This window comes from Zootermopsis nevadensis, unplaced genomic scaffold, assembly GCF_977971745.1.
Source record: "Zootermopsis nevadensis isolate Lab colony 2312 unplaced genomic scaffold, Znev_1.0 Znev_ptg000013l, whole genome shotgun sequence".
In the NCBI taxonomy this organism is placed as follows: Eukaryota; Metazoa; Arthropoda; class Insecta; order Blattodea; family Termopsidae; genus Zootermopsis; species Zootermopsis nevadensis.
Window position 1 is genome coordinate 6,202,709 of NW_028259145.1, and position 19,032 is coordinate 6,221,740.

General features: G+C 44.4%; 1 protein-coding gene across 16 annotated transcripts in view; it reads left to right on the plus strand.

Moving 5' to 3' along the window:
* Sh (Potassium voltage-gated channel protein Shaker) overlaps positions 1-19,032 on the plus strand; it is a 349,783-nt gene that overhangs the window by 125,252 nt on the left and 205,499 nt on the right. The window contains exon 1 of one of the 16 annotated variants that reach the window (XM_022062097.2): positions 9,167-9,207. The exons of the other annotated variants lie outside the window; for them this stretch is intronic. Coding sequence (XP_021917789.1) covers positions 9,182-9,207 — 26 coding nt within the window. The 5' untranslated portion in view covers positions 9,167-9,181. Of the gene's footprint in view, positions 1-9,166; positions 9,208-19,032 lie in introns of those variants that run through there. 16 annotated transcript variants of the gene reach the window in all.

The following is a 19,032-nucleotide window of genomic DNA, read 5'->3' on the forward strand; positions in this document are numbered from 1 at the left end:
ATCTGAAGAGGATGTTGCTCTTAATGGCACTGGCCTTCCACAGCGTGAACGCAATTCTGCAAGGCGTGTCAGTGTTAGATATGAGCGCTTAGTCTTCGGTCAAGGACGACTTTCGACTACGAACTATATCCATTCCACCAGTACCCTGTGTCAGTGCGTGTGTCCAGCAGCGACGCAAAGCGCCGCGGCGCGGCTTGGTGCAATGCAGAGGGCGCCCCTCGCCCCGCGCTACATGCCTCAAATTGATTACGAGGTGGGAGTTGACGTCGCTGCTATAACGTCGAACTCTCAAACAGAAATCTACTTTATCGCCTCAGACAAATCAGCCGAACCTTGAATTTCCGAAGGAATGCGCTAGATGGATCTGTCAGGTCTCTGCCTCTTCACCCCTCTGACCTAATGCGAAGCGCAACGATCGTGTGAAGTTGTCTTGAGGAACGATGTTGCTTGGAGCGACGTGGTAGAAATTGGCTGACGTTTCAGATGTGCTTTGTGCCGCCGTGATAATCGCTGTCGTGAGCACCAGAATCTCACAAAGATCACATTTATGGGGACTGCTTTTAAAATAGATACTTTTGTATGATTTTGTGTTTTACGTTTCCGTTAATCGAACAGGTGGTTATGAAAAGGGCCTTGTTCCAGCTTTGTCGGAAGTGCGTCGAGAAACACCTTCGCATTCTGTCCACACAAATACATCTTTCTGCAAAGACAGGGATTGAAGCAGGACTTCATACTGAATATTCAACATCTGGCATCGTTTTCAAAGGATCTTTATCCTGGAATCAGGCCGTTTCGAAGGTCAGCTCATGACACGTAGCGGATGAGAAATTTTTAAATTTTCTTGCGTTTTGTACACTTTAGTTTTACATTAGCGAGCATTGGAGAAGTCTAAATCTCGCTTCCGATATTCGAATGAAACAGCGCCTGCTGTTCGCTCATTGGAGAAGGCTTATTCAGAACCATTGTCTATTAATGCAAACACCCCCCCACCCCCTCCGTTTCGTGGCCTGCATTCCAGACGAACACAGACAAATCTATGATGAAATATTAGCGTGGCTTGCATGTTGTAGGTCATAATGACACGTAAATGGCTGCCAGCCCGACTTAGAACACGGAGATCAATAGAACATTAAAATGACTAGAAACAACTGTTTCAGATGCCTCTTATACGATTAAGGCACTACCGCAAGAGAAATGTTTGCTATGAAATAAAGTTTAAATGTGGGCAGAATGTGAAAAATATCATAACAAAATATTTCTTTAAAGCAGTTGGGTGAGCCGCGGTGGTCTAGCGGTTAGAACGCTGGCCTTGTAATCCTGGGGTCTCGGGTTCGATTCCCGGCGGTGCACGGATTTATAACTTGTGTTGGGCAAGGCCGTGGTCTAGGCAACACGGAGGTTTCCTCCGGGGGCTTCCTCGGATTCTCCGTGGCATCCCAACAATTACTCCATTCACACACAGAAGAAGGCAATGGCAAACCACTTCTGGATCATCTGCCAAGAACGTATATGAACAGGTCCCAGTCCGAGAAAAGGATGGAAGGATCCTGTTCATATGGACCTGTCCTCAGACAGAACACTAAATAATAATAAGATGAGGTGGTCTAGCGGTTACAACGCTGGCCTTGTAATCCTGGGGTCTCGGGTTCGATTCCCGGCGGTGCCCGAATTTATAACTTGTGTTGGGCAAGGCCGTGGTCTAGGCAACACGGAGTTTTCCTCCGGGGGCTTCCCCGGTTTCTCCGTGGTACCCCAACAATTACTCCATTCACACACAGAAGAAGGCAATGGCAAACCACTTCTGGATCATCTGCCAAGAACGTATATGAACAGGTCCCAGTCCGAGAAAAGGATGGAAGGATCCTGTTCATATGGACCTGTCCTCAGACAGAACACTAAATAATAATAAGATGAGGTGGTCTAGCGGTTAGAACGCTGGCCTTGTAATCCTGGGGTCTCGGGTTCGATTAACGGCGGTGCCCGAATTTATAACTTGTGTTGGGCAAGGCCGTGGTCTAGGCAACACGGAGTTTTCCTCCGTGGCATCCCAACAATTACTCGATTCACACACAGAAGAAGGCAATGGTAAACCACTTCTGGATCATCTGCCAAGAACGTATATGAACAGGTCCCAGTCCGAGAAAAGGATGGAAGGATCCTGTTCATATGGACCTGTCGTCAGACAGAACACTAAATAATAATAAGATGAGGTGGTCTAGCGGTTAGAACGCTGGCCTTGTAATCCTGGGGTCTCGGGTTCGATTAACGGCGGTGCCCGAATTTATAACTTGTGTTGGGCAAGGCCGTGGTCTAGGCAACACGGAGTTTTCCTCCGGGGGCTTCCCCGGTTTCTCCGTGGCATCCCAACAATTACTCCATTCACACACAGAAGAAGGCAATGGCAAACCACTTCTGGATCATCTGCCAAGAACGTATATGAACAGGTCCCAGTCCGAGAAAAGGATGGAAGGATCCTGTTCATATGGACCTGTCGTCAGACAGAACACTAAATAAGTAAAATAAATAAAGCAGTTGGATGGTAAATGTCTCTTGGGGTAAATTCAGAACGGAATTGGAGGACGAATGTTACTACTACGATGTTTTATCGGAAACCCCGAATGAATGCGATCACTTGGAAGGATATTATTAAAATGCATCTTAAATAATTAGGGTGAAAACAGAAATCAATTGGCTCATGAGGCCGCCGACAGGGAGTCTGGTTAAGAGTGAGGTATTTCTTGACCCGCTGAGCAGCAGTCAGCTTTTCTTCATGCTTTATTTCCTTGTAGGAACGATATGTCGATTTTTCGAGTTTCGCGCCGGCGTGGTGCGTGTCATCGGGCAGGAAATGGATTGTCGGCCCAAGAAATCTGCAACTTACGAATATAACGAAACAGTTCATTAGAAGGCTGTTGGAAGCTGGAATGGAGCAACGTAGTTCATCATCAATCAACAGCAGGCGGTATAAAGTTTGCCTGAAAGTTGATAATTCAGTTTACGTTAGGTTCGCGCACGTCTTGCGAGTTTTATTGAAATTCTTAGTCGCACGTCCTGAAATCCTTTTATTTTTAGATGCATGGTCCTGATTTAGCTTGATTAATGGCGTCGTAAAGCAGCAGTCATTGTTCTACCAGGATTTTATACGTTTGCTGTAACAGATCAGCTGCGATGTCGCGTGGAAGCGAGAACTCTTTCAGTCACATTTTAACACGTCGAGAAATTTAAGAGTCGGGTAGCAATTCCAGCTCGTCTGCGAAGATCTGACCTCTCGCTTTTGAGAATACCATCTACGAGGTGAGATCGGAAAGTTTCAAGACTGCGCGTATAAAAACCCGTACACTTATCTCAGGTATTAAATTCATCCATCACCCTCGAAGTAGTTCCCCTGGGAGTGAACACAACGATCCCAGCGCCGCTGCCAAGCCTGGAAGCATCCCTGGAAATCTTTCTTTGTCAGCCTGTCAAGCACCATCTGCGATTCTGCCTGAATCTCTTCTATCGTCCCAAATCTCCTTCCCTTTAGCTGAATTTTCATCTTTGGGAAGAGGAAACCTTAGAAAGGAAGTTGGGGTCGGTTCTTGCAAGATCTTTGAGCTCCTGACAAACGAGAAGTCGATTCTGCTTCTGGTCCTCAGACAGGAGCCTTGGCACAAACTTGGCTGCGATGCGTCGCATGTGGAGTTCTTCCTTTAGAATCAGTTGACAGGTCCCATAGCCTATCCCAACAATGTCGCACAAGTCGTTGATGGTACGACGTCGATCTTCGTGAATGGCCTGCCGAATCTTCGTAACATTTTCGGGCGTTGTGCTCGAAGATGGTCGTCCAGAACGCTCGTCATCATCGACAGAGGTTCGGCCATTTTTAAAACGTGAATGCCACACAAAAGTTTGTGCACGACCCATTGCGGACTCCCCAAATGCTTGCTTTAGCATTTCATAGGTTTCCGTAGCCGTTTTGGCGAGTCTTTGGCAAAATTTGATGCACACGCCATTCCGAAATGGCAGGAGGGTCGGTGTAATGCACTACCAAAACGCCCGTAACTAAGAAACAAATGCTAATTCGATGATGCCGGCTGGCACACTGATTCACTATGAATGTAGGCCGCACCCCCTAGCGGCAGAAGCTCGTACTACATCCGGTTCGCCCTCTATTGACACAGTCTGGAAACGTTCCGATCGCACCTCGTATGTCCATGTGTACGCATTCTAAAGACGGACGCCGAGTGCACACGGCTTCCGGCATCCTGATTGTAACTGGGGATCCTTTTATTAAACGAGTGAACTTACGTGATTCTATTCGTAGCCCCCGCTGGAGTACACTCTTGTATCTTGTGTTTTGTGATCGTGGGTCCTAACGGCGTCTGTCTCTTGGCTTACAGTTTGTGTAACCCAGCGTGATTATCGCGAATCACGGCTAAACATCTCTGAACGACCTTTTCACATTCATTGCTTTTATCATCTTCGCTCGAGATCTCATCGGGAAAGCCAGTGAGGATTCACTGCCTTTAGCAATAGCATAGGAGCGTCGATAGATCGCGTCGTTTCTCAAAACTCGATACACTCGCCGTAGTTTGCGTATTATCGACAGTCTTAAGCCATTCTTCTGTCACACGTGGGTGGCCTCGAGTGCAACGCAGCCAGGAAGCGAAGGCATTGTCAGATCCGCGGAAGGTCGCTTGGACAGCCTTTGTTCCGGTCTCACGGAAGTTGCCAGCAATGAGAAAATATTCCTGACTGCAGCTTCGTCGGGATACTATCAGCCACTGTGACGTCAGACAGCGAATATTTGCAGATCGCCCTTGTCTGACTACGAGCCATTAGTTTTACTCGTGTGCGGGCCACAGGTCACGGAAATTTGCAGATTCACACTGTAGCTGGTCTACGTGAACGTAATGGTTGCAAATCAGGCCACACGTTTGCTACTTGCATATAAGGGATATGCAAATTAATTCAAGGTAGCAATAAAGCACAGAGGCGTCGCAATTCTTGTTACAATGTTCGCAAGGGAATTCTATCAGATTAGACACATTTAAATGAGGTCAAGTTTATATCTGAGCATGTGATAACTACCAGAGTCAGCCATGATGAAATCAGTGAGGTTTAGAACTTCGTTTTAAGAATATTTAAATAGAAACACTACATGTACTGTGATAGAAGGCTCGGATGGAAACTATGTTAATGTGAAAAACTAAGGTTCAGCTTGATTTTTGATATCGGGGTTTCAAAATAATTGTACCAGTGCAGTTCTGAGGTACAGTTGTGGACACGATCCACAGAAACTGTAAGACAGAACGTAATTTTCTCGACGTATTGTCTTTTTCGGAGCAACTCTGTATCCTCTGCATCGTACAATGCATTTCCAGCGAAACAGCTGAAACTGAGTGGGTCACATCTCACCAACTGTGTTTTGTGATAAACATTGGAAATGTAGAGACAGACAGACAGACCGAGAAGTTCCTGTCAGTGGACGACGTCTCAGGCCCTCACGGCTGCACTTGTATGTATCCGAATTTCCTTTTGTCCTCATGATATTTCCGTGGTCTTCTTTATGATACCGACAACGACGGAGAAAGGACAAAGAAAAATTTTCGATAAAAGCCTCTGGGGGATAAACGATAATTGAATGAATTACATAAAATGCTATTGTCGACGGTGGACTGATTGTGTGCTATTCAGTACCATTATCACCATTGAAATACATTATTAATGCAATAAGTACACACGTTAGGATTTATCATTACCTAAAATGCCTCACAAGTATTTGTTTAGGGGTCTTGGTAATCAGTCTCGCCCAGGACCTCGCGATTGGAAGGTGTGACGCGAGACAAACACCGGAAACTCGCTAAGACGTTCAGTTGAATGTGTTTGTACGGAGAGCGAGTCTTGAATCCCATCCTGCATGAAACTTGTTTCTGTACATTATTTGTACAATTCGTTGTTCTGTTACAAGATGTCGCTTCATTAACAGTGAGCCATTTTCTGCTCAAAACGCTTCCGTCCTCAGCATAACGCGTTCTTCCCTTCTTCTTCTTACCTGAAATCCTTTCGTAATTCTCCTCAGTTTCGAGACACGTCTTAAACCTAACCTAACCTAACCTAACCTAAACTAAACTAACCTAACCTAACCTAACCTAACCCAACCTAACCTAACCTAACCTACTGATCTCGTTTGATTTAAAGTAAGCTGTGTATTTCTCCCTTCCTACTTCACATCACAGATTATTAATCCTCCCTTTTGCCTCATGTTTACAGGATATCCTTGCGCGTCTATCCAAGAATATTCTTGTCCTATTTTCTTCATTCTTCACTCAGTTTGTTTGCTCAACTTTTGAACTTTAAGTTATTTATCTGAAATCAAACCTCTTCGTCTCTCTAGCTTCCACCCAGAAGCCTTGAAAATGTCTTACTTGAACCAATAAATTCAATAAAATCTCTCTGTGATTACCTTTTTACTTTTCTTTGACGGTCTATTTTTTTGTAAGTGCGACCAATAATGATACTTACGCAATGGGCGGGAAATTCTTTCCCCTTCTTAATTATATAAAAAAATATTCGTCAGAATTTGAAATGCTCCCCTCTCAACAGTTTAAAACATCTGCCACTTCTCAGGCAGTACGTTGTCAGACTCTGTGGCCTTGTTATTTTTCATTTTCAGCATTCTCCATTTTGTTTCTTCGTAAAATTATCGTCGTTCTAGCAATCGAGCCTCATAAAGTATTCCACTTTCAGTTTTCCTGGGAAACAGTCAATAAATCGATTAGCCGGAACGTATAATTTCACACCAGTTTTATTTAAATTACTTTTTCCTGTACTTAATACTGAATTCGCGGTGTGTTCTAAACCAGACCCACTCAACCTGTAGCTCGCGGGCAACTTTTCATTTATGGTGACATACATTAAGAATTAATTTTATAAAAAAAATGCTAAAAATAAACACACCCTTACCTAGGTTGTGAATTGAATTTTTTTACAAATCTTTCACATTATTATCAGTATATTTTATTGTATATAATGTGTAGAAAAATACGTAGATAAAGTATATATTATACGTATACAGTCCACATTTTTATGTATTGAAAAAAGGTTGGACAGGCCTGACCTGTTCTAAACAAAACTTGAAAAGCAACGGCCATGAACCAACTTCTTGTGCATGAAACGAATTCAGGTTTGTACGAACTTCGCTGTAGGTCTTGTTTAGGGTCTAAATATACATTTCAGTTGCCCTGACTAGTCTCACGGGCGTGCCGTATCCGGCGAGAATGTTGTGTATATAATTTCTGATCTAAGTAGAATATTCGATTTCCGTTCAAGTTTAATGTGTCTCAGACGATAAGTTTTGTAATCGAAATCTGACGTAGGCCTTCCGCGCACGAGTTGTGGCCATTCGACGTTCGTATGCACCAGTTTCTTAGGAGAATGGCTTTTATCGGCCATAATGGGGAAACACCGAAGTTTGTAAGTGACAGATTCTGTTGCTTGTGACATTCTCGTTGTCGAGCTGTGGGGAGCGATCGGAAATAATATATGTCAGAGTTCAACAACGGTTTTCCACCGGTAACTACGTCTACTTAAAGGGGACCACCTGAACATGTATAATTAAAATGTTTTTATACACAGACTTAATTCCTCCGAACACGGCTTAAAGAAATTGTAATTCAACTTCGTCCAGTTTGGTTAACCTTTGGTGAGTACGCGCGGAATAACTGATTTCGTATGTTTTGATTTAAGTAGTGCTTTTGACATTGTCTCCCATAATTTTCTTCTCTTTGAGCTCATAATCTTGGGCTCTCTACGATTATGTCCGTTGATTACATTCATAGCTGTTCGATTAATAGACGATATTTGTTCGTATGTCTGTAGCGTTTAAATCGATATAATCGATAATCGATAATATTTGTACCTCGTGAATTCCACAAAAAAGTATACTTCAGGGCTGTTTATTTTTAATATTTTTTTTATTGATGTTGTATGTGACTTTATTCCTGATTTTAAGCGTCTCTTGTCTGCTGGTGAATTCAAAATATATGATAGTATGATATTAAAAATGTTGAAACAGTAAGCGTTTGCAGCCTGACATCGATTCCTGCATTTCCGAGCTTGTTAATAATACTTACTGATAGTAGGCCTAATGTTTTAAATCTTCATAGCACAACAGAGGCAACAAACAAACAAACAAACAAATAAACAAAAAGACACAGTAAATGTGAATCTCTCGAGTTGCAAGTTCCAAAGAACTCATATAAAATTCCCGCGAACACAGATATGACGTTGAGCCGAGTGCTGACAGACAGTCAATAAGAAATTCCTGGTCTTTTGTGGGCCCTCAAAGTCTGTCAGAGTCTTCAACGGGGCTCGTTGCTACCCCATTTGCTTATGGAAGAAGCTTTTGATCCCATGTTGAATAATTGTTGCAACAGTGCGGGACCTAGATCATAATCGAGATAAATGTTGTAAAATATCGATACGACAGTGGGATAAAGTTTACCATTAGAATTCATTGTCGCAAGTGAGTAGTCGTTTTTCGCCGACGTTATCAACGAAGAAGGCTTGCGCGAATAACTTCAGCACGCCGCGCGAAGTGATCTTAGTTGGTCCTGAGTCACGTGTCACACTCCTTCCCGCCTGAAAAGATAATGACGTGTTCGTGCAGACATGCTTCAACATCTGCACCCCGGTTCGCGGAGTCGAAGACGCTGCGTCGGGACGCGGCAAATAGTCGTCCCGTTACCACCCTGCCAGTGGACCGGGCCGTGCTGGCACCAGTGCAACCCATCTGTCTGTCGGGTATCGACTACTCCAAGTCTTGCGCCGCTCAGTGGGGCTTCTCTGATCGCGACCTCGGTCTCCTCACCCCCCCCCCCCCACCCACTCCCACAATGTGGCACAGTGGGCGCGCCTTCATATAGGGGCGACCAGCGGTGGTAGAACGGGGTACTACCGCTCGCTCTGCAGCGCCGTCAGCTGGGTCTTTTGCGGACCGAGGCACATCCTTCAGTCACCGTGCCCGCGGATATCTAGAGCAGTGTCTTCCGGCACGCGTGCCAGGTGCTGCCCTCTAACCACGTGACCGCGGTGTGTGTGTGTGTGTGTGTGTGTGAGTGAGAGAGAGAGACAACTCTGTGATGACGTCATGATGTAGGGGTTCGGGGGGTGGGCGAGCGTTGCATCCACCGACTGCGAGATGCAGATGATTTTGGTGGCCGGCGGGTAAGTAGAAGGTAAATAGGTAAACAATGTGAACGAGTTTTTTTTATGGTGGAAATGCGTGTGTTTGGTTTTGCGGCAGTGACGCATGCGCATAGGTGTGTGTGTGCAAGCTTCTTAAATGTCGTGTGTAAACTCGCAAATGTGCAGAAGGCCGCGCTTCAAGTGTCGTTAAATCAAAACGGAGGTTGTGTCTCAGTGAATTTTAATATCTATTACGTCAAGGCCATTTTTTGTAGATACAGAGCCATGAAATCCGAAGCGACTGTCCACCGCGTATAGTATGACCACGTGACACTTGTAAACAGCCGAAAGGATGTACCGAATTGAGAAAGTTTACAGTCAATTCCAGCTGAGAATCGAAGACCCGGACGCTGTAACGGGAACTTGAAGTCGTTATAGGAAGGAGTTACTTCCGTGGTGGGGATGAGCGAAACGAAACGTGATATAAGAGCTGTTGTTGCTCGCGTAGAATTGGTTCGTGTCCTGGCAGCGCAGAAATGTTTACGTATGTCTTTTGATGAAAAAGGCAATGAATGGGAGCCAGCTCGTATGTGGGCAATCAGACCAGGAAGTAAATCAATTCGGCGTTCTGCGTTCGACAAGCATGCGCTTCTAAAAAAACATTGTAGGTACTCATTAAACGACGGCATTTGACAAATACATCGCACGCTGTAAAAAAAAAGGCGAGTGAGATATTTGGCGAGGAATGGAGTTCCGAAACATTTCGCTGTGAGACGTTCCCGGTGTTTCGAATTTCGATGTTGGGACAGGAGTTGTCCGTCCTTCAGCACTTCACAGAATGTTTGTTTCGCCGGGTCGAACTCGCCCCATCAATTTTGCATTAGAATGAAAGTGTGTCTGCTGAGCGGGTTGCAGACCTCCGGTCCCTTGTGGGCCAATCGACATACGTTTATGTTATTTATTATGAATGAGGAAGTGCTTCTTCCTAGAGCGTTTCCCACGACACGGGAAAATGTCGACATGATACGTCTGTACGTTGTTGCCACTTGTACCATTTAATTTAGAAGCATGAACGTTGGTTCCTTCTGAATAGTGAGCTAAACGCGTGTGATAATGTTTTTCCGGATTGGTTTTACAACCCGGAAACAGAAATAAGGACCTAGAGGTCTTTAACCAATAAAAATTAGGCCTGCATGTTTCCTATCAAATGCGCTATTTTGTAACCAATGACGGGAACACTAAAGTATTAAAAAATCTTTGTACGTCGAGTGTCAGAGTCCGTCATATTTAATCGAATTGCTGAAACAAAGACTTTGTTTCAGGAAACGTCATCTAAGCCCACGACAATTTAATAAATGTTCTCAAGACATTATTTCCAAGGAAAGTGACCATAAGTCACAAAAACTGGATGTGGGGTTTAAAACTTCGCGTGTTTTTACGACATAAACAAAACGCGAACGATCAGGAACAGAGACATCTAGAATTTAAATTACATTCGAACATGGGACCTCCGTCTGCCATGACAATTACTGTGTCGTTCTGTTTATTGAACGATTTCTTTTAAGAACAACAAGGCGTGTTACGTTGTGTCGTGGGCAAATTTTGTGTTCACAAGAGCGGTCCTACCGTGCAAGATAAATGCAATATTAATTCTGAGTGTGAAAGTAGGAGCTTCGTGTCCTTTAAGAAGTTCACGTGTAGTGCTCTGCCATGTCATTTAATTTGAGAATTTCTCAGTAATTCATCTCCGCAGTAGCTGCTTCGCTAGAAGGCAGGAATGGAGAACTGCGACATCATATTCGGTTTGGGAGCGAGCCAGTATTGAATTGTGTGTGAACGGTATTTTCAGTTTTTGGGACCTTCGTCTGTTCATTCGAACCACGTGATTGCAGCTACATCGGTGGGGGGGGGGGGGGCGAAGAGTCTGGGCGGTATTATTATCTGCGGGCGATCACATTTCGCTCAGCTTGAGGTGCGCCTGGAACCCACGTGCATTGGACTCTGTACATTTTTACAGAAATCATCTGTGTGTGTGTCTAGCTACTCGTGGATGGCGGTCGTCGTATCTTGGTGGGTAGTTGGGAGATCCTGTCAACATCGCACTTCTATCAGCGCAAGCGTACAGCAGACAGAATGCTGTAATTTTTTTTACGCTGCAGTAGGCTCATAAGGCTGTATGTGCCGTTAAAGATTAATGCTCTTTGGGGAGAGTGAGGTTAGGTTATATTCAGCGATGTTCGTTGTCTTACAGACACTTAGAAGAAGCTGTTGCTATGAACTTTTATATCGGCTTTTAGCAGCCCAATGCTTCACATTCTCTTATAATGCGGTACTGATCGTATACCGCCACGGTATGGTCTAGCGGTCAGAACACTAGCCTTGTAATCCTGGGGTCTCGGGTTCGATTCCCGGCGGTGCCCGAATTTATAATTTGTGTTGGGCAAGGCCGTGGTCTAGGCAACACGGAGTTTTCCTCCGGGGGCTTCCCCGGTTTCTCCGTGGCATCCCAACAATTACTCCATTCACACACAGAAGAAGGCAATGGCAAACCACTTTTGGATCATCTGACAAGAACGTATATGGACAGGTCCCAGTCCGAGAAAAGGATGGAAGGATCCTGTTCATATGGACCTGTCGTCAGACAGAACACTAAATAAAAAATACTGATCGCATTCTGTGGCTTGTGGCGTGTGACCACGGCTCTTTTATCAGGTCGAATTTTCCCCGAATAAAAAGTTTTCTCAACTGATCCTTTTTCTTCTACGTCTGCATTTCCGTCGAACGTTTGTGGCTACATTTGGCACAAAACGACCCTTCCTTAACATATTCAGTATATTATAAATGTCTTTATTTTATATAAAACAGCAAGACCTGTATGTAGTGATTAATCCTCTGCACCTTCTTCATTTTTAGAGCTTTCACAAATTAATTAGGTACACAGGTGATTAAGTCAAGAAGAAAGAGATGGGCGGGACATGTAGCGCGCATGGATGGGACAAGAGGTGTGCACCGGGTATTGGTTGGGAAGTCTGAGGGGAAGAGACCGCTGGGGAGACCTAGACGTAGATGGGAGGATAATGTCAGGCGGGATCTATGGGAGATAGGAGTCGAAGGAGACTGGATTTTGTTGGCCCAGGACAGGGACCGTTGTAGGGCTTTGGTTAATTCGATCTAGTTAGTTGCGTACGTAGGTATCACGGATTGGAAGTTTGCTCGAGTCATGGTTGAGTGTCCGTTTTTAAAATTTCCTATAAGCTGGGGCCTCCGTTACCGGAATAAATTGTAAATAAACCTCGTTAACCAAAATAACAGCAGGGATGGACCTGGAAAGAAGAAAATAAATAATGCCACGCGGTTGCAATGAGTTCCGAGGCACAGAATGATGCCTGTGATGACGTCACCGATCAGATGGCAAATGAGGAGAGCGCAGCTGTATTTATAAGACGGCTGTATGAATGCGAATTGTTAATAATCTGAGTTTAGAACAGCGTAGAATATTGTAGGGAACATTTATAAGTTCCATAAATAAGTTGAAAGAACAAGATTGTCGAGGCTCGTCGATGTGTATTTCTCCTGAAGATGGCGTGATGTCGAAACATAGCCTACAGGCTGATGAATTAGCTCAGTCGGTATAGTGATTGACTATGGTCTGGACGACGGGGGTTCTATCCCCGACGGGGGCAGAGGATTTTTCTTCTAGCCTCTGCGCCCAGACCGGTTCTGGGGCCCATCCAGTCTCCTATCCAATGGGTACCGGGTTCCTTTCCCGGGGGTAAAGCCGGCCGGGGCGCGATGCTGACCACTCACTCCCATCTGGTGCCGAGGTCAAGAATGAGGAGCTATACGTGCTCTCCCCCCAAGCGTCTACAGGGCGTATAGTGGGACAGTTTTACTTTGTTTTCGGTTTAGGCGTCTGTTTGCGTGTTATTTGTCAGCGGTAATTCTGTGTACCGCCTGCTTTTACGTTCATAACTCTGTATGTCGCTCAGAAATTTGCTTTTCGGTTTTATTTATGAGAATAAATAACATTTTTGTATCGGACAGATCATTAAAACACATTTGCGAGGGTGATACTACGTGTTTTCTTGGAGGTAAGAACAGTATTTTTGAGTGTTGTTTGGATGAATTTTGTCCTTTAAACCCATCTCGACACAGATTTTCTTGGTTTTTCCTCCGTCTTTAAGCAGATGCCGAGATGGTTATCAAGTTTCGAGTTGCCACTGCATGCTTCTCATGCAGCCCTCCAGACTTAAATTCATCAGAATGTATCCCGTTAATGTGGAGGCAATTAATTCACTTAACTTTATAAATTATAGATTCAACATTTACTAAAAAAGCAAATAGAAATTCAACCGTCTATGTTATCAGGCTCGCACTAATTATCACGTCTTCAGTATTTATCCTTGCCAGAAGGACGATCGGGAATTGCCTGGGAACCTTCTATAAGATACTTTTTTCCCCCATCCCCCAGAAATCGTCTCTCACTTCTCGTTCACCAGTTTTCTCTTTGCGTCTATTCTCTTGCTGTCCGTCTAACCATCTTCTTTAGCTTTCTTCAATCCGCGTGTCGTTCGGTCTCAGAGTGAAAAGTACTCACGAGTCCCTTTTTCAATGGAGGATTTAAAATTTGCTGCGTTGCGGACCTAAGATAAAAAGGACAAGACCTTTCAGACGCTGTGTATACTGTACACCTCAACGAGCGGTTTGCCTTGCTCCACTAAACGTTACGATCGAGTGGTTAGTACTCCTGCTTTGTGTTTGGGAGGTCTGCGGTTCAAATCTTGGTCCGCGGTTACCTGTGTCCGTTCAGACGGATGTCGGGTATTGAGCCTTAAAATTTGGCAGCGACTGCTTCTTTGCACATCCTTGAGAATTAATTACACATGAATCATCCTGCTACTGGACACTTTTTATCTGTGCTACTCAAAGCATCGTTAATTAAACCACGAACAAATAAACGTTGAAGTAAAAATAAACCTGGCTTTAGGTTTGACACCTCTTTGAGTTACATTTAAACCACGTTCAAGACTGCTGGTGTATTTCTTACTTTGCTACTGACGTGTTATGTCGTTTATCGATTTACTTCTTGTCCCAGTGACCGTTTATGTGGCGTGCGCAAGTCGATCAGTCCATCAGAGTATTTCGGCGGAGATACAAGGAATTTGTGACAGAAAATATGTCTGTTCTGTTCTTTAATAAGTGTCACGTTCCGCTTTCATCCATTATCTGTTCACAGTATTCGTCTTACCAAGAGCCTTAGCGTTCAAAGTAAGCCAGTGGGTTAATTTAAAGATTTCTGGTGTATAACGCAGGACAACAACGTTTATTGTATGGACACTGTTAGCTAAAACCTTCAGATTATTACTTTATTAAGATGAACGCAAGATCGCTCCACAATCTGTCGAAAAAAAAACTATTCGTAAATTTGAAGGGTGTATTTATACAGGGTGATTATTAATTCGATTACTTAAAAGTTCCTTCTAGTATTTGGACGCAACCGCGTAGCTAGATATGGCAACGTTGCGCTGCGTTGTGCCATCGACCCGATACGCTGCGCTGTGTCACTCCGTCCGTGGGATCGTGAACGTTCACCGTGTTAAATGCGGCCTTGCGTTCTTTATGGACACGGCAGGTTCCTCCTAAAATCGCTGGTTCATGCTTTGGATAGTTGACGATTAAGCCGCTGCCCGCCTTTGCGCCGAAATTTATCCGCAGCGGAGGCGTCCGAATCCAAGGACAGCTGTTTCTATTGATCGTCGTTTGGGAGATGAAGGCTGGGGCGCAATATGGCAACCGCTGGTAGGCAGCGAAGTCGCAGAATGTCAGCGTCTGGAAACATTGAGCTTGCATGCTGTCGAGATTCCGTCATTCGGTTCGCTTCTCGTAATATTTTTCAGTCCCTGACGCGGTGGTGAGCGCATTCTCAACATCGAAGGGCGTTCACCCAATTGCAGCTGTAGCTGAGCAGAAGAATTGTAAAATCTGTAGTGAAAGTTGTGGCACTTTTTTTATTCTATATCTCCCACAAGCTCCTCCTCTGTGTTTCATACCTTAGCAGTTTCTTCTTTAAAATGGAAACTTGTTCGTCTGTGACAGGTTGTTTGTGTTAGCTGAGGATTTTACCTTGAAGATTTCGTTGTGCCCGCTTGCAACACGCAGCGGAGTTAGACAGAGGCTGACGAAGTAACAAGTGAATCGCTGTTCGCGAAGCTTCCGTAACTGTTTTGCTTGTCTTCGCTGCCCGATCGAACTTTCAGCGTGCCGTCTTGACACTGTCATCGTGTTTTCTCATTCACTTAACGAGAAACTATAAATTACTTTTTGTAGCGATGATACAATAACACATGTCCCAGTATCATCAATGAAACTTTCCGATTTTACCTCAGTTTTATTTTATATTACCTATAGTCGGCGCAGTAGTTTTTGGCCGGTGGAGAAGCTGGCGGACGGACCTGAGGTGGCACGGTCAGTGCATTTCTTTTGTTTGGGCGTTCAGTCACACAAGCTCCTTCGTGCAGCCAGCATTATACTATCGCACAAGTGACTCGCTCCTAGCCTCCCCCTTGAAAATTCCACCGGCCAAAAACTACTACGCCGACTATACGAGGTGCGATCGGAAAGTTTCAAGACTGCGCCTATAAAAACCCGTACACTTATCTCAGGTATTAAATTCATCCATCACCCTCGAAGTAGTTCCGCTGGGAGTGAACACAACGATCCCAGCGCCGCTGCCAAGCCTGGAAGCATCCCTGGAAATCTTTCTTTGTCAGCCTGTCAAGCGCCATCTGCGATTCTGCCTGAATCTCTTCTATCGTCTCATATATCCTTCCCTTTAGCTGAATTTTCATCTTTGGGAAGAGGAAGAAGTCACACGGAGCTTACAAAGGAAGTTGGGGTCGGTTCTTGCAAGATCTTTGAGCTCCTGACAAACGAGAAGTCGATTCTGCTTCTGGTCCTCAGACAGGATGCGTCGCATGTGGAGTTCTTCCTTTAGAATCAGCTGACAGGTCCCATAGCCTATCCCAACAATGTCGCACAAGTCGTTGATGGTACGAGGTCGATCTTCGTGAATGGCCTGCCGAATCTTTGTAACATTATCGGGCGTTGTGCTCGAAGATGGTCGTCCAGAACGCTCGTCATCATCGACAGAGGTTCGGCCATTTTTAAAACGTGAATGCCACACAAAAGTTTGTACACGACCCATTGCGGACTCCCCAAATGCTTGCTTTAGCATTTCATAGGTTTCCGTAGCCGTTTTGGCGAGTCTTTGGCAAAATTTGATGCACACGCCATTCCGAAATCGCAGGAGGGTCTGTGTAATGCACTACCAAAACGCCCGTAACTAAGATACAAATGCTAATTCGATGATGCCGGCTGGCACACTGATTCACTATGAATGTAGGCCGCACCCCCTAGCGGCAGAAGCTCGTACTACATCCGGTTCGCCCTCAATTGACATAGTCTTGAAACTTTCCGATCGCACCTCGTACCACATTTTCTTCTGAATAACCTTTTATATTTTATGCTAACATGTGATAGGCGAGAGAAATATTACATTTTATCTTCTTTGCGTGTTTAGCCGTGACGTTTCTTCATTTTTACGTGTACAATTTGTGAAAAAGCTGTTTCTGGCATGAAAGACTTCGTTTTGCGTTTCAGTAATGGATTTACAATTACAGTTTCGGTTTAAATGACGAAAAGCATAACCAAAGGTGTGTGTGCCCTGAAACCATTTCATAACGCATTTATAATATGTAGCAAGGCGTAACAGTGTTTAAATCCCTAACAGGTGCTCTTGTCTGACACTGCCTTTAAAATACAACTCCACAATGAAATATGTTTGCTTTTATTTGGTTCTAGAAGTTTTGCAATAAATAACAAGATTGAAATGACGTCACCAGAAACAGAATACACAGAATTTACGCATGCGCTGTTTAAAGGTTTTGAATTTTAAATTATCCTAGTTAAAAAAAACGACAAACACATGAAAATGCCAGTCATACAAAGGCAACATTATGAAAATGTTGCAACCATTGTAGTTTAAATGAGCGTGTCATCAGATTCGGGCTTTGTCAGAACAAAAGCTTATCTCTTTAACGTATTTTTTTTTAAAAATTGTTTTTTACCTACGAATTACGAAGATAATCGAGCGAGTTTCGGCGCAACACTGTTCGTGATAAGTGCGTATGAAACCAATAGAAGTTTCAGTTCGACAAAATCGATGCCTAAACATTATTACTAAACACCTCTTAGGCTGAGATATCTTAAAATATACGGTCCAGTAGTGAATTATTCATCTTTGGGGTCCTCGCAAAAAGATACTGCCGAATGTGCCCGATATTTTCGCGGGGTGTTCTTAAATTAAAGTCGTCCACTAACGGCGTGGGGGGGGGATGTGACGTCACGATACTTACGCGTGGTGTAGCATCGTCATTGCTTTGTGACGAGCAACGGAACGTACCGGGAATAGAAACCTTGGCCTTCCAGCTCCCAGCCACTTATTACGTAAGAGGACGTTGGCTGATGTATCTTGAATGTCTGCACATTAATTCCAGCATGACGTAACTTCGGAGATATTTTTCTTTCTGCTAATAGGATTATACGAATCTTGTTATCGAAAATACGATGGCTTGATAGTATTCGTAGGGCTCTTTGAAGCGTAAATTAGTATTGTGGGCTAGTTTTCGGAGGCACGACATTCGTATGGACGTCGAATTAAGGTTCCAAAACGGAACGTTGCAATTTAAAATTATATAAATTCAATTTCGGTTTCCGTGTTGCCAAATTTCCTTGTTTGAGAAGCTAATATTTTAGTTTAGATAGTGTTCTGTCTGACGACAGGTCCATATGAACAGGATCCTTCCATCCTTTTCTCGGACTGGGACCTGTTCATATACGTTCTTGGCAGACGATCCAGAAGTGGTTTGCCATTGCCTTCTTCTGTGTGTGAATGGAGTAATTGTTGGGATGCCACGGAGAAACCGGGGAAGAAGCCCCCGGAGGAAAACTCCGTGTTGCCTAGACCACGGCCTTGCCCAACACAAGTTATAAATTCGGGCACCGCCGGGAATCGAACCCGAGACCCCAGGATTACAAGGCCAGCGTTCTAACCGCTAAACCACCGTGGTTATAAGCTAATATTATGTAATTTAAAGTAATGCTCCCTCATTCGTGTGAAACGTTTCAGTGAATTAATTTGTCCTGCCCCTGCGTAATGCGGACACGAGACTCTGTTCCCGTGAGGTCTGACTAAAGTGCCTCAACTGTAGCCACCGCGTCTTGGGACCGCGAAGTTCCACGTGGGCTGAAACTTGACACATTTTGGTCTTCGTCGTAACTTCGAAGTGAACGCGTGGGATTCGGTATTTTTACGGCGGCAAAGAACGTCTCTGCTCTGTCCTGTGGGATACGATTCCGTGTTATCGTGCAGGCGACAGACAACGCCCATTTCGAAGCGTTGGTTAGCAACCGTAAGAATACAAGGCGTCGCAACTAAAAAAGAAATCCATCATGCCGTTTATTGAACGCGTGAACGGTAAGCTGTTCTTTTAAGGGCAGGCGTTGCTTGGTTTAAGTACGAGATCTGGCGGATTTGAACAATACGATTGCCTACCAGTTGTTATTTTCGTTTTGCCTGGGAAGTAGTGGTAACACTGCGACGCGTTTTCGTGGCTACTTCGTTTATAAAATGCAACGAAGTACCACAGCGATCTGTGATCAGATTTGTTTCTGGTCAGAAGCTTGCGAAATTACTGAAATGTGTAGACGATGACTTCGTAAACCAGAGCAAAATGAACAAATGAATGGTAGGAATTAAAGGAAGGCGCTTACTTTGAGAGGCTATCGGGGGTGACTAAGGCGCTT